At 38.8% G+C, this 25,918-nt stretch overlaps 1 protein-coding gene across 1 annotated transcript in view; it reads left to right on the forward strand.

Moving 5' to 3' along the window:
* The window catches only part of CFAP61 (cilia and flagella associated protein 61), a 4,145,169-nt gene that overhangs the window by 1,675,721 nt on the left and 2,443,530 nt on the right, over window positions 1-25,918 (forward strand). Inside the window, exon 12 of the mRNA XM_044057082.1 lies at window positions 22,444-22,483. Coding sequence (XP_043913017.1) covers window positions 22,444-22,483 — 40 coding nt within the window. The remainder of the gene's footprint in view (window positions 1-22,443; window positions 22,484-25,918) is intronic.

Here is a 25,918-nt window from a genome sequence, read left to right on the forward strand (position 1 = left end):
TTTTGATTGGCTCTGATGTGTGTGTTTACTGACACAATTGGTTATCGCTAGATAGGAATCGCCAATGGCAAATGATGCTTTGTCTTCCGCTTGACGCCAGTGAGAGTCCTCGAGGCTAAAGCGAAATTATTTCTATTTTTATTCTTATTTTTATTTTTATTTATTATTTTTGTATTCGTATGAGGTTTTCCCTGGTTATGAATGGCATGAGAACATTGGAGATAATATGTTTCTGCTCCGTAAACTGTATTGATGGAGCACTAAGTGTGCTTTGATGGCCATAGATATAGGATGAGTTTGTTGCTTTTCATTATTTATTTACTTTCATTATTTATGTTTTTACTTATGTCTGTGCATTGATCAGAGATGAAACAAATCAATGCAATGCGTTTTTGTTCTCATAACTAAACAGGGGCAGATCCTCTGACTTGGAAGATTTATCTTGCGACTACAAGTCTTCGAAGTGTGCATGGTATTTTTGTTGCTGTAGATGATTGGCCTTTACAGGGCCCATTCGCTATATTGTGATTATTGTTTTTTTAAGTTATGCAGGCAAATCGGTCACAAAAAAACAACTATGCAATTATGGTTACTGAATAGCTGAATGCCTTGAAAATTAAAATAGGCGTTCTGAGTGGTACATCAGGCTTTTATAGCCTTTTACGATTGGATACAAGAAACAACAAATTAACATATATCTAGCACCAGATCTCTAGCTGCGGAACCATTTCCAACTTATGTGATAGGTTATAAGCAGCTATTTCAACAAGATCATTGGATATATCTAAACCAATGAGAAATGTGAATTAACGAGCTAGCATGATGCTTTTGATTGGTTAGATGTAAATTATTTTTTGATATCATGATTTTTATTGGTTATTTGTTTTATATAAAAATGTAAGCACCAGTCTCAAAAATTTTACGATCTGAAGAAAGCTGGTTGCCGAAAGCGCTTAACGAATTTGAAAGGATATTTTTTGTTTTTACTATTGTTCCACATTAAAACTTTGTTTTTACCTGTTATTTCGTACTGGAATTTTTGCCGTGGTGGTTTACCGGAGTTTCACTTCATCAACATATAAAGCTACGTTAAACCCAGAGCTGTTGGACATGTTACACGTAAAGAAATCCCAATCCCTCCGAGCTACACGGTCTAGTGACCTAAACCTTGTTACCACAATAAACAGGACATGCTGGTGGGATAGATTCCTGTCCCAGAGACTTCGTATACTCTGGAACAAGCTATCCATCTATGTCAAGCAAAGTTCCTCATTAGCACTCTTCAAGAAAAATCTTGATGAGTGGATGGGAAATAGGAAATACACCCCGGGGATCACTTCTATGGCTCTGCTCGACAGGGGCACAGGAAATTAACTTTCCTGGGTGGCATAAGCCAGGGAACCTTGTTGGCTAGGCATACTTAGGCCCTTGGGCCGATAGCCTAGTACCTACCTATGAACCTATATGTTTCTTAATAGTTTTTATAGCATTTCTAATTATTTTTTAAATGTATTTGAAGGCAAATTACAGCTAGTTTATGTTTATATACATTTATATGTTTTCATATTTAAATATTTCAATCAAATATTTAATATCTCATGTACCTTTACATTTTTAAAAGTTACTGTCACATGGTCAATTATTTGGATTTAAATGAATACATTTTGGAAAGCAATTGTCATGTTCTGATGATACCTTATTGATTTTAAGATGAAAGCTGTTAGCCTGTTCTGAATAAATTATTTTATTATTTCCTAAGTTGACATTCGCCAATCTTTTTATAGGTCCATAGGTTCATACTAAGCTAAAAACGACCAGGGTCTTTATAAGCCTAGCTATGCAACCCAACCCAGTTTTGTCCCAGAGTTCCTTGGACACCTATATAGTGGGGTGAGTTAGTAAGTAGGTAGCAAAGTGTTATATGCGTGGGAGGTATGTTAGTTGGGGATTAATCTACTTACTTTTGACCTCTGTCAGTCAGAGACATGGGGTCCAGGCCTGGGGTGAATTTGTGATTTCCCATCCAGTCATCAAGGTTTCTTTTGAACGGGGGCAGGGATGAACTCTGTTTCATGTAGATGGGGAGCTTACTGCACAGTGCTCAGATTCTGTGAGACATGTATTAGTCCCTCCAGCAGCTTCTGTTTGTGTTGCAGACAAAGTTCAGGTCCTTGGATCTAGTGTTTCTGGTGTTTTTGTCTTGTGGATGTGCAAGAGATCCATTAGAGCTGGATCTGAGGATGCTTTATATGCTAGGCATATATCGCTTTTCAGTAACCTGTAGGAGTCTGAGTACAAAGATAAGACTTTAAGGTGATCTGTGTTGGACAGGGTATTCACTTCTGGATTCTCCTGGTGAGGAAACTTTGAGGGCATTCCAACTGTTGCACATGCCTGGCTAGATACATGCCGAAGGTGGTGTTGTACTCATTGATGGGTCTGATGAGGGCTGAATGGAGTGGTACTATTACATCCTTGGACCTGGATGTCATACACTTGCTTTTGAGTTGGGTGACATAGAATGATTTTCTTACTATTTTGGCTACTTGCTGGTCAAACATCTCTAACTATCGGGTCAACTCTTAGGGTTGTTTTATAGATGAAGTAATTAGCTTGGGTGGATGCTTTCACAAAGAGCATCATAATGCATTTCTTTGCATTGAGTTTAATCCATGGCTTTTGCACCAGTCATTTCTTTGTGTTAGACCTTCTTGTAGAATGTTGCTGTCTTGGTGAGAATTTTGACTCCCCCCCCCCGTTTGCAGTTATCTATAAACTTGGTGAGCCAAAGACCTTTGACATTAGCCTTGACTTCTGAGAAGTAGATGCAAATCAGGGAGCAGGCCCAAGAAATGGCCCTGGGGCACTTCACTGGTGACCGGTTTCTTGATGGAGCTGGTCTCATCAGTCCTGACTTCTTGAATCCTATCTGTGAGACAGCTGGCAATCAGAAACAGTTTTCATTATTGTTCTTAGTAATGCACTGTTTCTCACTGTTTTTTGTTTTCTTTTTTTCTTGGTTCAGCAATACCTATATTTATGGGGTCATGATAAGATTAATTATTTTGGTGAATGGATTAAAACTGCATCTGTTAAAGCAACTAAGGATATTTGGGAAAAGACTAAACAAAAGCTAATAAAAAACTAAGAAACTGGAATCTATTATTTATGGATATGGCTACTAAGACAGAAGCAGTGAAAATGTTTTAGCCCTTTTACTTTTGTATATAGGTCAGTGATATTTTTTATCAATCAGAGGAGGAGCTGTGAACAGTAATTAATAATGAGGTGAAGGTGTTTATCTGGGAGAGGAAGAGGGCAAGAGTTAAGTGGAATAAGTTGATCTTTCCAATTGAACAAGGTGGATTAGGAGTATCTGATGAGAATGGAATATTTTAGAGCTGCACAGTTAAGGTTTATATATATAACCCAAGCAGAAGGTTAGAATTCAAAGTTGAAAGGGAAGTTCAAAGGAGAGTGGGATTTTGGATGTAGATCTTATGGAGAATAATAACAACCATAAAGAATAGTATATTCATAAAGTAGCAGAAAGTATTCTAAGAATTAAGCTAATACGAGAATACAGAAAGGAGAGTTTGCAATGGGGATGACTGCAAGTAAGGGTAAAGAAAATAGGTAAGAGTGGGTGAAATTTGCCAGAAGGAACCGGCCAAGGAATTATGGTATTGGAAACAAATGACAAGAGGGGGAAAGGTAATAGAGTGGGATGACTTTTGGGCTGCAGCCTAGAGACTACCTTTTGTATGAGGGATTGATATCAGAGTGTAGCCAAAGAGAAAGGGATAGGATAATCATAGGTGAAAGACCTGCTCTGGTAGAGTTTTTAGTTGAATCTAAAACAGAAGCTGCTATTAAAAAAGGGATGATTAGTAGGGTGTGTAAGATATTGCAAAGTAATTATAAGAATAAGTCAGTGGAGGGTCAAAAAGATTAGGCAGAAGACTGGAAAAGCAATTTACAAGGGAACAATGAGACGATGTATGTATGGCCCTCATGTATACAACAAAATTCAGGTTTAAAATTTTTGCTTGAAAGTGTATGCATAGGTATTTTTATATCCAAAGCAGACTTCAAAGAATTTTTCCTCAGGTAGATATCATATGTTGGAGGTGTGATGGGGAAGAAAGAGGCCCTGGAATGCATGGCTAGGCTTAAAAAGGCCTTTGTGGTCATTGGCCTAGAAAACATCTATGAACCTATGAGGCAAATGGGAACAAATATTTTGGGGTGTAATGAGATGGCAGGTTTTAAACATTCTCTACAGAGTATTCTGTCAGAAGTATTGGGTGAGCAAATGGCGGTAACAAAGGAAATGATTTTCTTTTTTTGAGTTTGGACACAGGATCTGAATTGTCTAGACATAGTAAGGCCTCGATAAGTTTAATTCTGTCGACTGACAAAAAAGCAAGTACTATATAGTATAGTATAAAGTATACTATAATATATTGGAAGATAGATCTTTTGAAAAAGGAAGGTACAAATTATATAGAAATAAATGGAAATTGTGGAATAATACATGCACAATAATGTTCAGGAGAAGGAATGAGGTCTAAGGGAAGACAGGAATTTAGCGATTTATGTAAGGTTGGACTGATGTTAGGTATAAAGAAAGAAAACGTATGTGATGTATAATGTGTGTAAATAGAAAAATGTTAGTATGGTTTGTTTTCTTTTCTATTAATGTATAGTGGCACAGTGGTGCAGTGACACCCCAATCCCACGTGCAAAAATGGGAAAAAGGGGTCGTGGATTAATGGGTATATTTACCTTTGTCTTATGTGATATTTTAGTAAAGGTATTTAAAAGATAGAATATATTCTGCAAGTTAAAAAAGCAAATTGCTGTACATCTGTGATGTGACATGTATTTAAAAAATAATAAAAGGCTGTTACTATGATACCAGGAAATTTTTGTTGCCCATGTCTGGGAGTCAAACCCTATCAGCTCCATCCTTCCTAGTTTCTGTCCCAGACCAATGTGCTTCAGATTACCTCTTTATTTAACTTGCAACCAACATTAAGAACTTTCCATTTGGTGGATACTACAATCACAGCAAAAAACAATGACCAGCACCTTTGTCATTTTGTTTTTCTGTGCTGTTTCTCCATGTTGCTTGATGAATGTCAACACTTCTTTTTTTGGCAGTTGTCATACAGGAAACTATCAGGTGTTTTCTGCTCCTAATCCCACCCTCTGATGGCTGATGTTAGTACTCTCATCATCTTGGGCATTCTACGTCTTCCCTGTCTTGTATGCTCCAACACACGCACCCATGAGGGCTACCATTACAAGCTTAGAATACGAAGGCCACATCCCTAGTCCTGGAGTTTTTGTTGTCATGCAACCCTTCCCTTGCACAGGAGCAATTTAACCAGCTAGGTCTGAAATTCCCCTCCCCCCAGGATGGGTAGGGCAACATGAGTTTCTTACTCCCACCCACCTGTCAGGCTTTTCTGGCATCCAAGCTGCTTGTCAGATTTGGGCTTTCTTGGTCATAATTCAAGTCACTTTGTCTTTATGCAAAAATATTTACTTTTAATCCCTAATAATGCATTATTATCAGTAGAAGACACTGTCATACTGGAAAAAGCTAGACGATCTTCAGCTAATAAGGATAGGAAGTCATAACATTTCTAGTGGAAAAGATTTTCTTTTCTGTCTCAGAATCAATCCCTCTATCTAGAATCTTGCTAGTATTCCTGTACCTGTTCTATTTACACCATTTGAATAAGAATAACATTTCTAGTGTTGAGGATTTTCCTTTCTGTCTCATAATTAATTCCTGTCTCCAGAATCTTGTTAGTATTCCTGTTCCTCTTCTGTTTACACCATTGGTATGAGACATTTGCATCGTATTCCTTTGGTAAAGAATATCTGCCTGCATATCTGTTTGACTGTCAGTGTTTCCACACCTTTCAACACAATGAAATACTTTATGAAAAAGATACTGTGCCTCTGAAAAACCATACTTTATCTTATCACCTACTTGGGACTTGAAATTTGAAAAAATGAATAAACAAGAAACTAAATTTACCTATTTTGTATCATCTCATTCAGCAGGCTTAGTCATTTCTGTCTTGGAAGTCTCACTTCATAGTTGCAATAGCTTCAACCTAAAGGACTTCTTACCTACAAACATTGATATAGAACAAAAATCATCATCATTGCCATAATTCCTTAAACTCCTTGTCCTGCACATGGTTGCAGTGACAGCAAGCTGAATAGGGTAGGCCAGACTACTCTTAAATACTAACAGTATTTATTTCTTGTTTTGGGAGCCTTAAGTATTTCCAAGAGAGCTAAGATACATATCTGCCCGACATGTCCTGGATTTGCATCAGGGCCTCCTCCTGGGGGGATAGAAAAGAAGATTATTAAAGTAGACATTAAAAAAAATAGAAGTTGAAGTTATGGAGTGGCTGTGAAGTGAAGGATTTGGTGTAGAAGGTCCAACACAGATTACATCACAGCAAGATGGAGCGAGTCCCCAAAGTAAGGAGAAGCAGGAAGATCTGGAGATATCTGAAGAAGAAATATGGACATGGGAAAGAAAAAGAGATTTAATACAGTGTAATATTTATGCAAAGGAGAAAGCAAAACTAATGAATACAAAAAGAGCAGCACCAAAGATATCTGAAGAGAAATACAGGCAAAAGAATCCAGATATGGAACACTTTACAATACAAAAAAATAAGAAGACAAAGGAGAAAAGTAGAAAAGGAAATTAGTAATGGAGAAGTTAAGAAATAGAAATTGAGGTTATGGAGTACCTGCGAAGTGAAGGATTTGGTGTAGAAAATCTAATTCAGAAAGCACCGCAACAGGATAGAGCAATGGATATCCAAATTAAGGGGAAACCAGTGTAACGGGAAGCAATTGGTCAGGTGCCATATGAAGATAATTTGGAGCCTTCCACAGGAAACCAGTATAAAAGTTCACTTGAAGCTGGACAGCAAGGGATGGAACAGTAAACTGTGGAAATTCTGTCACAGATAATGTTGAAGAGTGATAGGTCAGTGAATGACAGAGCAACATATGGCACAGGATGAAATTGAAGAGAAGATGCTATAGAACTTTCTATAGAATGCCTGCAGGAAATGGAAAATAAAAAATGTGCCCTCAGTTTAAAAGAAAATGAGCTAATAGAAGAGTTGCTTGATTTAATAGGGATAGATAGACATATTAAGATCGATGAAAGAATAGACTGCAGAAGGTCAATAAAACCCAAATGTTAGAAGTCTGATAAAACAAATGAATGGAGTAATTAGGACTGTCCATAGAAATCCATGCAGTATAACAGAAGTAAACAGGATATACTACTGTGTAGCTAAATTAATGATTGATAAAGTTCTGCCACAAGCTCACAGGGTAGTGAGGGAAAGGAAAGGGAACAATTGAATACCATCATGGAAGTATCAAATAGAAAAAACTATAAAGCAGTTAAGAAAAGAAGTGTCACTGTTAGAAGAATATAGAAGAGGAAACGGATCAACAAAAATACTAAGAAAGATAGATGTGATAAAAGCAATGTGCAGTATTAGAACAGACCAGGAACTATCATGCACTATCGCAAATAACAATCTAAAAAATCTAAACACAGGTGGAAAAACTTAGAAGATACACAAATAAATATAAAGGAAAAGTACAAAACAAGCAATTTATTAATGCCTCAAAATGTTTACAGAGAATTGGGAAACAAGGTAAAAGGAACTGAAAGACCACCACAAAAAGAAGAAATAGATACATTTTGGAGAAGTATTTATGAAGATTCTATGGAACATAGCAAGGATGCTAAATGGATAGAAGAAGTAAAAGAAAGAATAAGAAGTTTAAAGGTACATGATATAAAATGGGATGAAGTAGCAGCCAGAGAGATTGAAACAAAGTTAAGAAAAGCCTCCAATTGGAAAACTCCATGCCCAGATGCATACCTAACTTCTGATTTAAAGTATTAACATCTTTGTACAAAGATTTAGCTATGAGTAAGAACTATTTATATGCGTACCCTGAACAGACACCAACCTGGCTAACAACTGGAAAAACAATGCTCCTACTTAAGAGTGAACCTGCAAGGTACCCTAAAAACTATAGACCGATAACTTGCCTTCCAACGACATATAAACTGTACATGGGAACTGATGCCGACAGAGTTTATAGTCATTTAGACAAAAACTCAATTATGACAGTAGAACAAAAGGGCAATAAAAGAAAGTCATATGGAACAAAGGATCATTTGTTGTTAAATAAAGTCATAGTGGAGAACTGTAAAAAGGGGAAGAATCTAAGTATGGCATGGATTGACTACAAAAAAGCATTTGATAGTATCCCACATTCATGGATAAAAGAGTGCTTAAAAATGTATAAGATACACCCTACAAGGATCGACTACATTACAGTGACATGAAACAGTGGCAGACCACTTTGTAATTAAGCCACAATAAAGGACAAATTATTATCCCAGGGATAAAAATTCATAGGGGAATATTCCATGGTGACTCTCTGTCACCGCTGCTATTCTGTCTTGCCGGTAAACCATTAAGCTGTCTACTTAACAGCTTAGGCCATGACTATAATTTGGCTCCTAGAAAGCAATAAAGTGTAAAGACTTCTCATATTCTCTTTGTTGATGATTTAAAAGTGCATAGCTCATCAGATGAAGAGTACAAGTGCAAGTCGTCAAAACATTTTAGATTATATAAGAATGTCATTTGGTCTTGATAAATGTGCAAAAGCAACCTTTAAAGCAGGAAAACTGCAGCACCAGGAAAACATCAGTTTGGGACAAGAATGTGATATAAAAGAATTTGAGCAAGAGGGAGTATATAAATATTTCGGAACTGACGAAGGATAAACAATAAAACACAAATAAATGCAAATAAAACTTAGTAAGAAATACTTTAGAAGACTCAAATTAATCCCGAAAACAGCGTTGACATCTAGGAACAAAATCCAAGCTATAAACCGATTTGCTCTTTCTGTCCTAACTTACAGTTTTGGAGTGACTGACTGGCCCCAAAACGTTTTGGATAGATTAGATAGGGAAACAAGAAGGATGCTTCATGCTCACTAAATGACTTATAACAATCAGTGCATACCAAGATTATATATTCCCCTGTTCCGAAGGAGGGAAGGGCCTCCTTGAAATTGATTACATGTATAGATTTGCAATCGTGGGACTCCACATATCTGTTGACCTCACAAGACACAAATGTAGTGAAAGTTTTGAAACACGAGGAGAATAAATCTTAAAATGACTTCCCTGCTTAATCTAGCAGAAACATATCGGCATCAAGCCAGAATGGAAATCAGACCAGAAGTAGATAAAAATCAGGCAGCAACTGAATGTGCCAAAAAACAAAAGAAAGAATATAAGGTGAAGGACCACATGAGAAGACAAGAAATGTGGAAAATGCTTAAATGTAGTTGCAAGTACAGAAAACTTCTGGAAGAACCTCATGTTGATCAGGAGCGAATGCAGGAGTGGTTAATAAGAGTCAAATTCAAACCAGGAGATGAAAGGTTAATATTGGCAGCCCAAGATAGTAGGCTACATACACACTGGTTTACAAAGTCCATTGAACATGTGGGAGAAACAGACAAATGCAGGTTTTGCAAAACTGAATTGGAAACAGTTGCACACCTTGTTGCTGGTTGTTACATACTAATGGCCAAAGGACTGTATACTGAAAGGCATAATAATGTGGCAAGACTGTTGCACTGGGGATTGTGCAAACATTATGGTACTGAAGTGGCTGAAAAACACTGGAAACCTGAGCCACAAAGCATCATAGAAAATGATGAAGTGTACTTCACATGGGATCACCCATTACCAACAGTTCAAGAGATAGATGCTAGAAAACTGAATATAGTGGACCATGAAAAGAAGACAAAAACAGCATTGCTCATTGAAATTATCACACCCAGTGACTACATTGTCTTGCGTACAGAGAGACACAAAGTCATAAAATATCAGGATCTGCAGGCAGAAATGAGAGCAGTGTGGAAGAAAGATACCCAGACAGTTCCAATAGTAGTAGGAGCAATGGGTCTCATAAAAAGAATTTACAATCATATTAAGATATGTTACCAATACATGCAACCCCATCTGAAATGCAGAAGGAGGCATTACTTGGCACATTGTGGAGGCTGCGAAGAGCATTTTTGGCTGACATCTAAGATCGAAACAATATTAATTTCATGAACTTTAATCATACTTTGACTTGGGAATGGGGTCCATTCCATTCATGGTATTTGAAACTCAGAAGACTTGGAGAAATTGAAAAAAGGGGATATGCCTGGTACATGTCATGTGGGAGGTGGCTATAGGGTATCCATAGAAGGTGCCCATACCATTTCAAATGACTTTTTCCAACATGCAGAAGCAGTGGCTGTACTATGAAATCCTTCTAGATTGCCAAACTCTTCACTGTGAAACTGGGAGTCAGACTAGCTACTCTGTCAAGGACCCTCATTTCTGCTACCAGCATCTATGATCCCATTGTTTTGTTCATTACCCAAAGCTTATAACCATATGTGAGGATAAGGATACAAAGTGACTGTTAAACTGAGATCTTCATCCTATGACACAACTCTCAACTTCATTCTATAACACAACTCTCACTTTCCCATCATAGCCTGTTACAACTCCAGCAGTTCCAGATCTCTATGCTCTGGTCAGTCTCCTAATTTTGTCTACTCTCGCTCATGAAAAAGACTCCAAAATCCTTTGCCTGATGTAGCTTCTTCCACCTTACTTTGAGAGAGTTCCCATCTTAACTTGAGAGAGCAATCCACTGATGTGAAGTTGTTAAATCTCGACGTTTATTCTCACTGATGGGTTTGGAGCCGATCCTCGGCTCCGACACGGCCGATAGCAAAGCTCGAGGTTTAGCAATAGCTCAAGACCAAGCCCCTTATCCCATGATATACTGCTGGAATTACCTCAGATCTAGTTTGCCGCGGCACGGATCTCTTGGTTTCAGTGTTGCTCAAGACTGTTTTCATCTATTAGCATGTTTTTACAAACTTTTTTCTATTTTCTTATAGTGTTAGTTCAGTGCTACTTTAGTGTGATTTAGACTGTTAGCCCCTTCCTTATTAACAGTTGTTCTGGCAGTTTTTGGCCTTGGCCTTTAGTGGATAGTTGTGATAGAATTTATTAGATAGTTTTGTCAGTTTATATACTTTATATATATATATATATATATATATATATATATATATATATATATATATATAGATATATAGAGAGAGAGAGAGAGTGTTAAAACTGTTTCATATTTGCTATTAGTTGTGATAGAGTTTAAGCATTAACATAATTATGTTTGAAGTTAAAGAAAAATCTAAGTCTGGCTTCAAGAAATGTCCAGACTGTGGACAAAAGATGTCAGTCACTGACAGGCACGTTCAGTGTGTATACTGTTTGGGTGTGAAGCACCTACAAGAATCTTATAGTATTTGTCATTCCTTCTCTTCTAGAGTGCTGTTAGAAAGGAAGAGAAAATTGGTGGATTGGGGCTTGCTTAAGCACCCCTTCTCTGAAGCTTTGAGTGACCAGGATGGTGCCAGCAAGTCATCTAAGTCTTCAAAATCTTCTGCGGATTCCAGGGGATTTAAGAAGGCTAAGAAAATGGATGATTCAGGGCCATCGGTTCCATTGAACTTGGAGCTAAGCGTGCCTTCCTGTCAGAGCCAGCTCACAGCCTTGGAGCCGGTCTCTGAGACTCCTTCATCTCCTTTGCTTCAAACAGCACCATCTGTGCATTCATTGAAGTCTTCTGTCAGCCTCTCTGATCTGGATATGAACTGTTTGGTGCAGAAGCTCTTAAGGGCACCAGGCCTTGCCAAATTGTTGTTGGCTCCAACACTCCCGTTGGAGCCGAAGACCATCACCCATGACTTGAATGCTCCTCCCTCCAAGCCGTATCGGACCTTCGGAGCCAGAGGAGCTCAACCTGATGTTTGTTAATCCTGTGAAGCCGAGACCTGCCCCGGTATCTTTGGTTCCATCCACTCGGACATCCTCGGCACCGACTGGGGAGTCTAGGAGCCAACACTTTCCTGTCGGGTCTGGTGAGGGTAGTCGTACTGACTTGTCGGTGCCAACTCTTCCTCTTTGGGCTTCAGCTCAGATGAGCTTGGCTCCTACTTCGGGCTCGGAGCCCACGGCTTCGGTGTGGGAGGATCAGGTGATTCCTTCGGGTCCGTCTACTCCTTCTCATCGGAGCCATGGTGCTTTCGAAGCTATGAGGAGAGTCATGTCTTCAAGGACATCTTCAGCATCAGGTCCAGCTTCCTCCTCCCCTAAAGCACCTGTGTCTGCTTCTTTTTCCATCGGCCAACCCAAGTGTAGAGACCCTGAGCCTCAGGTAGCCCCACAGGGTGCCCCTTGCTCTTCCAAGACCTCTCCAGAGGCTCCCACTGAGGAGGTCCCCAGGAAGAGGTTGTGTAAGAGGAGACACTTGGACTCCCCACAGGAGTCTTTGACATCTGACACTGACTTGGATGAGTCAGAAGGTTCCCCTCGATCCCCCTCTGAGGATATCTCCTTTGCGGAGATACTAGAGATCCTTAGGCAGAGGGGTGATTGGCAGTCCAAAAGCCCTACCGAGGACAGGTCAGTGCTTCTGAAGGCTTTCGGGTCTCAACCTTCCACCTCTTGGGTGTCTCCACCTTATGACGAGCTCATGGATCTGATCTCTCGTAGGGCGTGGGCGTCGCCAGAGTCCATGGAACATGTCCCTCGGAGGTCAAATAAGTTCATCTCCGCCCCTGTGGGTAAACCTTTTTTGACTAAGGGAGTGCCTGTTGATGCCATGGTGGTGGCGGCAGCCACCAAGAAGGAAATGTCTGAGACTTCCTCATCTATCCATCCTCCTATCAGAGATTCTAGGATCATGGTTAGATATGGGAAATGCATGTATAGTTCAGGGACTTTTTCTCTTCTATCACTGAATTATTTAATCCACTTCACCAGACTCCAAAGAGATCTCCTGAAAGAGCTAGGAGATACTCTCCAGGATACGGTAGTTGCAGGGGTTTCCGACAAAGTTACCAACCAGCTTGCTACTCTAAACTTGATTGTGAACTCGTCCATGCATCTCATATCTTACGCAGCTGATGGTTCGAGTAGGGCTGCAAGTTCAGGTATTGCTCTGCGTAGACATGCCTGGATGCATCTCTGTTCCTTCGCGGAGCCCTTCAAGTCTTCATTTATCAACATCCCATTTGGTGGTTCATCCTTGTTTGGGCCCAAGGTCAAGGAAACTTTGACCAGGTGTGAGCAGGAAGGAAAGACTCTGTCTGCTGTTGGAGTCTGCTTTCTAACCCTACTCGGCCTTATCCTAAAGGCCCTAGGGGCGGAAAGACATGGTTCCAAAAAGCTCAAGGAGCCTTTCAGGACACATGTGGTGAAACCCCCTCTAGAGGCAGAGAAGGGGGTTATAATGGAAGATGCCAACCGCGTGGCAGAGGGGGTCTGCAACATTAGGGTGACAGAGGTCAATTCTCTGTTCAGCCCTACCAGCGCTCCTGAAAGGAGGCCCAGCTGTCCTGCTCTGGAGGCAGTCGGGGGTTGCTTGTCTTTATACCCAGAAGCCTGGCTAGTCATAACATCCGATACCTGGGTACAGAGCATCATCTCCAGAGGGTATTTCATCCCCTTCTGTTTCCCCCCTATTCTTGTCAAGAGAATCCCGGACGTTCCACCCAGTTTCAGGGAACAAGTAACTATAGAGGTCCACAAGTTGCTAGAAAAAAAGAGTCATCCAGCCAGTCCCAGCAGACCAAACAGGATTTGGAACTTACTCAAGATTCTCTTTGGTTCCAAAGAAAACAGGGGACTGGAGACCTATCTTGGACCTCAGTAGACTCAACCAATTTGTAAAGAAATAGTCATGCTTCAGTCCATACTTACCTTTTTCGGGAAAGACGATTGGATGTGTTCCATCGATCTCAAGGACGCGTACTACTACATAAAGATGGACAGACACTCCAGAGATCACCCGTGTTTCCGGCTGGGAGCCAATCACTATCAGTTTTTAGACCTGCCCTTTGGTCTCACTACAGCCTCCAGAGTTTTCACCTAATGCATGGCAGTGATCATGGCTCACATGAGGCGTCTAGGATTCCAGGTGTTTCCATACCTAGAAGATTGGCTCCTTACCTCCACCACCAGGCATCAACTGATTCAGGTAACCGAATCCACTCTGACACTCTGCAACCAATTAGGCATTACGGTACACTTCAAAAATTCTGCCTTGTCGCCATCGCAGCATATCATCTTTATAGTTACAGAGTTAGATACCTCAACCACCACTCTACATCTTCCAGCCGAAAGGGTCTCACTGCTTCGCCAGCACATCGCCTCATTGGTGTCAAAGAACAGAGCTCCAGCCGCAGAGGTCTTGAAAGTATTAGGTTTGATGGTGGCAGCAATATTAGCCATTCCTCTCGCAAGGCTGCATATGCAAATTCTTCAATGGCTTCTGTTCACCCAATGGTCTTACCAGGAATTTCCAATGAACCATATGATCCTCATCACAAACTCATGCAAGAGGGACCTTCAGTGGTGGTTGACGTCTCTTCATGTCACAATGGGATGACCCTTTGTGCCCCCCCCCCAGTAGCCACTGTGACCATGGATGCTTCCCTTATAGGGTGGGGGGGGGGCATTTTCAGGGAAAGACTGCCCAAGGCACATGGACGGATCAAGAGTCACATCTGCATATCAATGTTCTAGAGATGGGAGCAGTACTTCTGGCATTGCAGTATTTTCAGGACTCTCTTCCTCTAGGGACGATTGCAATTCAGACAGACAACATGTCAGTGGTTTGGTACTTGAACAAACAGGGCAGAACCAAGTCTTACCCTCTTTGTCAAGAAGCCCTCCGAGTATGGCAATGGGCTGTGTCATCCCAGCATTTTCTGTTAGCAACGCACATCCTGGGGAAATCCAATGTGATAGTGGACAAGCTGAGCAGGGCAATTTTGTTGCCTTATGAGTGGTCTCTCAACCAAGACATTGCAGACAGGATTTTCTGCAAATGGGGCCAGCCTTGCTGCGACCTTTTTGCCAGTCATATCAATACCAAATGCAGAAGCTACTTTGCCTGATACCACCTCCGGGACATCCCCTGAGAGATGCACTCGTACACGATTGGCCTCCGGGTCTCCTATATGCATTTCCTCTAATCCTATTGATACCCGGATTTTTACAGAAAGCAAAGTCACTGGGAAGGACCATCATTCTTATATACCCATTGGCCTTGACAGATTTGGTTTCCCTTTCTTCACCATCACCTGCTGGTGGATCCATGGATCCTGGACCCAGTTCCAGATCTGCTGACACACCCATCAGGGGACCTTCATCCTTCATTGCAGTCACTGAAGCTAACTGCTTGGCTGATCCAGTTCCCCACATAACCAGGCTTCATTCCCTGTCGTACGACACAAGACAAATTCTATTGTCTTCCCAATAAGCCTTCCTCCAGAAAATTATATCACAGTAAGTGGAAGAAGTTCTCCATTTGGGCCGGCAAATAAAAAATTGATCCTTTTCAAGCTCCATTGTCATCCATTCTAGATTTTTTTACTATGATTTTTAAGGAGGGAGCAGCAGCTGCTACAATTCGGGTTCAGTTAGCTGCTATATCCAATTTCCATCTTGGAATTGATGGTTTAAATATTATGGCCCATAAGTTATCTAAGGCTTTTCTCAAAGGTACTTTTCACATGAGGCCCCCACTGAAGTCTCCTTATTCTCCTTGGAGTTTGTATTGCTATGCTATCTCAAATAATTCTTTCCCCCTTTGAACCAGCATCATCTTGTGATCTCAAATTTCTGTCCTGGAAAACTATTTTTCTAGTGGCCATTACTTCTGCCCGCAGAGTGTCAGAACTTCAAGCATTATCTATCAGACCTTCTTATATGATTTTTTATGCTGATAGAGTATCTCTCAGAACAAACCCCTCCTTTTTGCCTAAAGTCTGTTCTGAGTCTAATATCAATCAGGTCATTGAGTTGCCAATCTTCTTTCCCAACCATTTCAACAAAATAGAATACATGCTGCACAAACCTGACGTGCACTAACAGCTCAGATTTTATCTTGATAGAACTAAGGATATTAGGAAATCAAATCAACTTTTTGTATCCTTTTTGGAGGCCAGAAAAGGTAGACCAGTGGCTAAAACAACCCTTTCAGAATGGATATCGGATTGTATCTCATTTGTTCATGCAACTGCTAACATACCCTTGCCACACAAAGTAAAGGCTCATTCAACCAGAGCCATTTCTACGTCTTCTGCTTTTCAAGCTAAATTGCCCCTTGATAACATTTGTGCTGCAGCCACTTGGTCTAAGCCTCATACTTTTATCACTCATTACAAAGTGGATAAGGCCTCCAAGGACAGGGCTTTTTTTGGTTCTACGGTCCTGAAACATGTACTAACGTGAGCCACACAGGACTGTGAGTGCTAGGGACGCTACCCATCAGTGGGAATAAATGGCGAGATTTAACAACTTCACATAAAGAAGTTATGTACTTACCATAACGTTCCATGTGAGTTGTTTATCTCGCCTTTATTCTCACATCCCTCCCTCCACCCCCACCTGGCTGACATTTGACTCAGAGGCTGGTATCATCCTGGTTGTTCAGTTCTTCTTATTCTTTTTCCTTTTTAGGAGAGTGGACATCTTCCAGGGATAGAGTACACTCAGCAAACAAGATCTGAGGTAATTCCAGCAGTGCATCATGGGACAAGGGGCTTGGTCTTGAGCTATTGCTAAACCTTGAGCTTTGCTATCGGCCGTATCAGATCCGAACCCATCAGTGAGAATAAAGGCGAGATAAACAACTCACATGGAACATTATGGTAAGTACATAACTTCTTTTTTTCTGTGAGAGGACCATGAAATTATTTGGAAGTGCTGTTTTCATCCAAGCTAATTCACACTCAGCAGTGAATCATGCCAGTGATTGCTGGAGATTAAAGTCACCTAGAGCTTAGATGACAGTATCATATGTAAACAATAAAGATGTATTACTCACATCCCCAAATAATCTCTTGACATTGGCTGCATCATGATGTACTGTCCATAAAAATCATATTCAAAGGAAGTGAGGCAAGATACCCTATTAGGAGATTCCTATGCACACCTTGAATATAATTGACTTGTAGAGAATGCAAATACAACTCTCAAGTCTCAAATTAAGGGGCTAAATGGATTGTAGAATTGGTCTTAGGACCCTGTACTTTTGCAGTACTTTCCAGAAGACATTCAGGTGTATGTGGTCATTTAAAAGTGATATCCCTTCTAATATCTGTCCAAGAACAAAGAGCTAATCCACTGTTTAAGGTTTAGAACAGAATCCGCATTGCTGTTCCTGAAACAAGCATGCATAAGTTGGACAAAATCTCCTTTACAACATTCAGCATACACGTCCCCAAGGAGACTGGGCAATGTTCATAGGTACTTACTAGACTATTGATCTGTGAGTATCATTAGAAGCCTAGCCTTCCCTTACCATCGTAGATTTTTATCTCTTATATTTTGTGCGTGAATAACCCAGATATGATCAGACCAAGGATAAGTTGGGACATTACTTGTTGCCTTTTTCCATAAAAGACCTGGGTGCTTATCCAGGGGTAAATTTGCATTTTCACATCCACTCATTAATATTTCATTTGAACAGAGTGAGTGAAGCACGTTGCTTTTTGCATAGTGGAAGACGGTTCAATTGGAGCAGTATTTAGTGTGATGCATATCTATACCTCTAACATGTCCCTTTTATATTGCAGAGGAGAGTGAGATCTCCAATCAGGTGTTTACACTATCACTGGACTTTCAAATGTTTTAGGTCTGACAGGTCTGTTGAGGCTCTATAAGCTAGGCAGAGGTCATCTGTTAGTAGTCTATGTGATAATGAGAAGAGGTAGAAAACTATGAAATGTTCTTCTTTTTATGATTTAGGCCCTTGATTTTTTTTTTCTTTTAGTGAAAAAGTACTGTGGTCATTCCAGCTGTACCATGTGTTTGGCAGGTAAATACCGAAAGGGGTATTATGTTCAGCGATGTACCTAATGACAGCTGAGTACAGAGGAATAATTATATCCATGGACCTGGATGCCTTATATTTAGATATGCACTGTGTGATGAAAAAGGACTTCCTTAGAGTAGTGGATATGCGATGATATGATCGAAGACCACTTTGTTATTGACATAGGTTCCTAGATCCTTGACTATGGGATTCATTTTCAGGAGTGGGTTGTCAGTTAAAAAAGATGGTCCTTCTAGAAGGATACTATTAGACATTTCTTGGCATTTAGTTTTAGTCCATGGTTTTGACACCAGATATTTATTTAGGAAAGGCCCTCTTGGAGGATCTCGGTATCCTTTGGAGAATTTATGATGGTACCAAGTTTATAGTCATTGGCAAATTTAGACAGCCATAAACCCTTAACATTTGCTTTCACCTCTGAGAAGTAAATGCAAAGAGGAGTGGCACAATGACATGACTCTGGGATACATCACTAGTGACAGGTCTTCTGGTGGAGGTAGAACCACCTTCCCTAATTTTCTGTGTTCTATTTGTGATCCACTTTGTTATCCATTGAGTTACACAAGGGTTCCCTTGAGTTTGTAGTGAGAACTGAATGTCTAGATATGCCGTATTTACTGATTTGCCCTCATTTGTTGCTTCAGTAACCTTTTCAAAGAAGTTGACCATTTTAAGTAGATAAGATCTCCCCTTAACAATTCTGAGCTGGCTTGGGTCAAAAGTTGGTAGGATGCCCATGCCCTTACTTATTAATTCCATAATCATCTTTTCCATAGCCTTACAAATGAGACTGGTTGGGCTTTTGACTCTATAATTACCTGGGTAATTTGATTTCTTGTCCTTGTCCTAGTGGATAACTATTACTTTCCTCCATTTAATCCAGCACAAATCCTGTTTGGTGGCTGATATTGAGTAGCTTCTGTAGGTACAAATCCTATTTCAGGCTAACCAGTAGGCCAAGTATATTATCAGGCCCAACAGAAGTAGTGTTTTTGGCCTTGGCTAGTGATTTAAGAATTTGTTATTGGGAGATTTGAGGGGGGAGGTGTAAATGCAGGTATGCAATCTGGGAACATAGGAGGGGAGAGGGGTGAAGTTTCAGCTAAATTTGCCCATGAGTAAATTGGTTATATCCTTTGGATCCAAGTATGTGATATAATTTGCTATTAGTTCTGCAAAGTGCTGTACATTGTTTTTCAGGTTTCTACTATAGTTAAAGAAGGCTTTATGGTTATTCTTTGCCTGGGTGGCATTTTACCTCATATCTGGCTTTGGTTGACTTGATTTGATTAGGTGTCCATACATTCCTGTTAAGTTTAGCAACAATGTTTTTAGCATTTTGGAAATTAAATTTAGATTTGTATGCAATTAACCTCTCCTTTTATTATAGAGCCTATTTATACTTGTGTTCCACCACAGAGAAGTCTTCTTAAATATGGCATTAAATTTACTTTGGAGTGAAACAGATGCATCTCTGCTGCTGTTTATATGTGGACATAATTTGACAGTAAAGCATCATGTAGGAAAGGGATTTTGAATTTAATCGTCATCACTCAGTTTTAGCAGATTAGCCTTTGCATAGTCTTTGAATACTGAGGTATTGGCTAATGGTTCTTGTTTCTTTCTTATGGCAAATGTGACTGATTTGTGCTTTGATTTGATAAGGGAAAAAGTGGCAATTCGTTGGGGCCAAAGCTGCTTCATATTGGTAAGGACCAAGTAAAGGATTTTATCATTGCATGTTGCTTTGCAGACTAGCTGATCCAAAGAGTTTGTATTGATGAAGTACAAAAATTTCTAGTTATACTTGTTTGAGATCATATACATCTGCCAGATAATGGAGGGATAGATGAAGTTTTGAAGGAGAATGATATGTGGCTTAATGAGTAAGGACTCTTTTCTAATTCAGTAGGAGGTATGGGCTTATGGGAACATAGAAGGAGTCCTACAGTTAGCTAGCATATGATAAGATGTTTTATTAATAAGCAGGACATGGAGGAGTTCAAAGTCATTATCTTGTCTAATGAGTCTGGAGATAAAATGTTTTTATTTTATTTTTTTAGAATATGTAGACCTCCACCTTTAGTGCCCTCATCTAGTGTGTTGGGCCTGAATGTTTGGTAGGGATTGAATCCCTGCACTGATGGAGTATGTTTCGTTGGCCTTGATCCAGGTCTCCATGATGATGAATATATCAGTGTTTTATAGGGTGATGAATACTCATAGGGATTGGAGTTTTCCGTTGTTAAGGTTTCTTTCATGCCTGAAGGAATATCTGCTCTTTTTTAACAGACACTCATTTGTCAGTGTTTATTGTAAATTCAGAAAAAAGAGTAATTAAAGCATCCTTTGCATGAGTAGAGGTGAGTGATGTATTACATGGACCGAACTTGTGATATTAAACATACTGATGTGTCTTTTAGTAAAAGGGAAAAAAGGAATTGCCTGTCATAAAGCAAACTCAATGCAACAGTTGGTCTTCTAGGTTGCCTTTTGTTATGAAAATGCAATAAATCACTAAAGGTTCCTGTCAAACCATGTTTCACATGGTATGCTACTACTTTTTCTTATTTTAGATGTATTTTTATTTAGTATTATCTGTGTAGCAGTGACGTGAACAAATATGTGTAAATTTACAAACCAGTACTATTCAGATGCCTAGGAAAACTTCAGGACATTAATGTTCCTATACCTGTACACCTTTCAGGAATAGTTGTTATACTGCTTTGATACTGCACAAATGTTACAAACATTGTTATGTAAATCTTCCTCAAGCAAATATTACACAACTGTGTATGAGTAGATCTTTAACAGATATATTTTTGTTGCTAATGTATACCCATCTGTTGCATCCCGTTTTGGAAATAAATAAAGATATGGAATGATGTGAGGATGTAGTAAACTGTTATAAACCTAGAGCTGCCACCGTCATATAATTATGGTGTACTTTCATTTTGCTGGCATTGTTGTATTTGTAATTATTTGTTTATTGTAAAATTTATTTAAAGTTTCCTGCCAGAAGATTTGGTGTTTCCATTCATGCTGCTTCTGATAAGTTACTGCTATTTGATGCTCTTACAAAAACAGTACAAGACAGGCATTGACTTGAAAAGGTTGTCATTAGCTTGCTAGTAAAGTAACATGACTCGCATTTGACACTGATGAACTGAAGCCCAAATGTTATGAATATTGCTACAGCAAGATCTGCTGCTATAAATACTGCCACACAACTCTAGTATCATTCTACCTCTGGCTTAGACTTGTTTGAGAAGTCTGATTCATATAACTCATACAAAAAAATCAGCATTTATACTGTGCAATTTGTTTTCATTTTTTTGTATGCTGCTGTATCTGTAATCTACTTATTTGTTAGATTCTTTATAATGCAGCTCTGCAGGGCTCATTACTCACTCCTCCCCTCCTCTGTCATGTAGTAAGTTAATTTAGTTGTCCAAAGGAGTTTCTTCTTACCCTTGCCCCCCTTAAGTTGTTGCTTGTAGCATAAGTCTTCTTGAAGGGCTGCATAACAAACATAATGGGTCCCTACTGCATACAGGCATCAGCATATGTAGAGACAAAATGCTAACAATGCTACCTTCTATAGGTACCAAAACTCATTAATTACAGTATATGTAGATTTACAATATTTCTTATTTTCTTTCTTTTAAATAATAAGCGTAGGAGGTCATGTGGCTGTGAGGCTTCATGGGGTACAAAGAAATGCACTATCACATGTACATGTTACAAAAAGAAACGTTGGCACACCTCAATGTGTTTTAGTGGTGTACATAAACATTTTCAGACTCACCTACTGGAAATGAAAGTCCTGGGAGCTTAGTGTTAAAACTGTTTTGTACATAATCAAAAAATATGATGGATGCATGGTTGAGTACTGATAATAATTTAAGAAATATACAACACCTAGAAGATATTTTGTTAAGCATCCATTTGCGTTACTACAATTAAGATTTTAAACTAGGCTGACAAACTATTCGAACATTTCCAGAGTGGTATCTTATATATCATAAATATTAGTTAAATGAGGCTAGTTTCTTAACCTGAAAAGCACGTACATTTGTTTCTCAGAAAATAACCTTTAGACTCCAGAGAAAGCAGTACACTTTCCAAGATTTCTAGTGGGACCATTTCTTATAAAAACAAAAATTACCACTCTATGGGGAATGAAAAATGAAGCCATTTAATCTAATTTCTTAATTGTTTGAAAGTAAGATTCTCTAGTCCCAAAGAAAGAGGATTATTTATTGCATTACTGCATTTCAAGCCTGTTATTTTGCACACAACTGTAAAAGTAATGACTGGTATTGATGCAAGTTTATTTATTTATTTTTGTTTCTATTCTTAGATCCATGGACTTTTTACCATATGCATTTCAGCTTTATCCGGTAAGCATAACAAAGTTACTGCATTAAAATGATATATTATTTCAACTCTGTAGCAGTCCTCACAGATAAAACAGACAGACACATTGCTCTGATACTCATTTGGGTGTGATTGCCAATCCTTGTGCTCTGTACTCCATATAATTTTATATTTTCCCATTTCTGTTGATTGTATGTTTCCCCTTACCTTGTTTTTTGCAAGACTTAGACCTGGAATGTTTCCTATTGCTTATATATATATATATATATATATATATATATATATATATATATAAAGAGAGAGAGAGATATAAACACACACGTGTGTGTGTGTGTGTGTGTGTGTGTGTGTGTGTGTGTGTGTGTGTGTGTGTGTGTGTTAGTGTGTATGTATGAGTACATGCACGCACAGATGCGTGTGTATATATATATATATATATATATATATATATATATATATATATATATATATATATATATATATATCAGACGGATGTTGTCAACATGGCTCAAGATGTTGATGTACAAATCTAGCTGGATGAGAATTGTAAGCTTGCAAATGTAATAAGCAGTGAAAAGAGTTGGATTAATAAGCATAATGGTGATGAAAATCATTCCTTTGTAACAACCGATAGAGCAGACATTACTGAATTAATAGTTGAAGGTTCTGCAGGTCTGTTCAGAAAAGATATTTTTGTAATTGGAGATTCAATTATTAGAGGGACTAATACTTACATTTGCAGAGAAAATAATGAGCATTGAATAGTGTTATGCTAGCCAGGAGCAAAGGTAGAGGATGTAAGACAGGCTTAGAATACCTTAATGTAAGAAAGTACAGATGTTTGTGGTCATGTCAGTACAAATGATCTCATCTACAGGAGCCCTCTGACTGTTAGTAGGGAACTTACATCACTCTTGAATAGCACAGCTTGTGCAGGTGTTAGAATGTGTTTTTCACAAGTCACATATAGAAAGGATTGTTGGGTCACTGTGAATGAAAAGATTGTTTGGGTAAACACCTACATGAAAAAAATTTCCTGTTTTCAAAAATGGAAATGTGTAGAGCATCCAAGCCTAATTTTGGGCACATGCGCAGACAGAATAGCATGCACTGTTAAGATTGGGGAAGAGAATTTTTTTATTGGAAAATTTCCTACATTCCTACAAGATTGACATTGTTATTGTTTGTGAAACATGGTTAAAGAGCAGTGACTGGAAACCAGTTCTGACAGGGTATAAATGTTTCTACTGTGACAGACATTCTAACAAAAAATCAAGTGGAGATAGTTGAGACACCCATGATTATTACATGTTCAGTGATAACACCGATAGTACAGATTGTGTAACTGTGACAGTAAAGATAACCATGGAACATATAACAATTCTTGGAGTGTGTAGACCACCAAGTCACGTGGTGATGACCTAGAGGTATTTATACATTTCTTTCATGAAACACAGGAGGTAAGAATAATAGTGGCTGGAATTTAAATTTACCAGTAACAGACTGGAATAATATTGATTCAACAACATTAGAAAGAAAATTATTCATAACATATGTTCAGGAGCCATTGCTTCAAATTGTAAAAACAACTTCCAGTGAATGGAACATACTAGACATTGTTTGTGTTTCTAAATAAATTACTGTTATTTCATGTCAAGTTTTGCCACCATTGATATGTAGTGATCATGGGGTTATAAGAGTTAATTTGTTGCCAGATAATTCTGCCAAACTTTAATCTAAACCAGTACAGATAATGACAGATTATTTAGAAGCACAACTGTCACTATGCAAGATTTATTGGAGTGATGTATTCAGTGGAAAAACTGCAGAAGGAATATGGAAAGTTTTGAAAGAGAAACTGAATGCAAAAAAATAAAAAAAAATGTTTAACATCAGGATCTAGGTGCACACAACATTAGGAAGATATATTTCCATAAGAACAAGATACTTGATTAAAATGAGAGACAAAAAATATAAGAAATGGAAAAGAGGTCGCACTACAACTTTGAAAACTGAAATAAGCTACTTGACAAACAAATTAAGCATTGTGTGGGAAAGATCAAGAAAAAATTGAATTACATGTACATAAAGGTATTGAGCATAATAGGAAACCATTTTATGGATACATAAGATGTGGAAGGAATAAAGACATACAAATTGATAAACTGTGTGTAGATTCTAAAATTTATGCTCAGACACAACAGATTATAGATATATTTACAAAATCTTATTCAAAACTGTTTGGCTTCACAACGACGGTGATAAATTGTTCTAATGACATCCAGGTAACCTCAGATGTTGTGTCTTTCGGCTTTTCCCGGTTAGGGTCGCTACAGCGGAACTCCGGTCCGCTAATAATTGGCAGTAGATTTTTTACGTGCCGAGTTGCCGGCCCTGACATACAACCTTCAACGAAGGTATGTCCATTCACTCATGTCTCCACACAGAAGACGTTCTAGCTGAGAATCGAACAGGACAACGTCTTACTGTGAGGCAGCACCACCACCGCAGTACATCCAGGTAACCTCAGACACTGAAATCAAATTAGATTTTATTGAAAAAAGAACTAAGCAAACTGGACCCAAAGAAAGCACAGGGAGGAGAAGGAATTAGTAATAATGACTGGCAAATACTTTAGCAACAATTTACAGTGCTATTACATCTATTCTTTACTAGGTCATATAAATATGGGGAGACTCCTCAAGACTGGAGACATGCACTTATTAAACCTGTCTTTAAGGGAAAGGGGTGTAGGACAAACCTAGAGTTATACAGACCCTTAAACATACTTTCATGTTGTGGAAAAATACTGGAGAAGGTAAAAGTGGATAAGTTATTGTCAGAACTGGAAAGGTTGGGACTTGCAACCATATATCAGCATGCATATGTTGAAAATAGATCTGTTACCACCTGTAACATGATGTTCTATAACAATATAATAGCAACTATGAATGAAAAATTGTGCTGTGATGTAATTTATATAAATTCAACTTCAGCATTTGATAGGGTCATACACTGATCAATAAACTAGAACAACTAGGTTTTGGTGTACTCTTGAGAAGATCGATAGCTGCATGGCTTCCAAACAGGACATGGCAAGTATCATACAACCGTTGGACATGTGAAATTCTTGGTTACAGTCAGGTTTTCCCACAGGGCTCTGTCCTATGCCCATACTTGTTTAGATTTTATCTTTCAGATATATCTTTTTCATCTGAGGTATTCTACAGTCTGTATGCAGATGACTTGACATTGGGTAAACTGATTACATGTGTTACAGATAGGACATGTCTGCAAAAGAACTTGACCATTGGGCACAGGAAAATAATTGGCTGATAAATACATCAAAAAGTAAGCATATGAGAATTGGAAGACATCAATTGAAAGGTGAATATTTAACACAGCACACAGCTATTGAAAGTGTAGACTCATTTAAGGACCTGGGTTCATAGGTTCAT

The sequence above is a fragment of the Protopterus annectens genome, chromosome 1.part2 (assembly GCF_019279795.1).
Source record: "Protopterus annectens isolate FY-2018-M chromosome 1.part2, PAN1.0, whole genome shotgun sequence".
Taxonomy (NCBI): Eukaryota; Metazoa; Chordata; order Ceratodontiformes; family Protopteridae; genus Protopterus; species Protopterus annectens.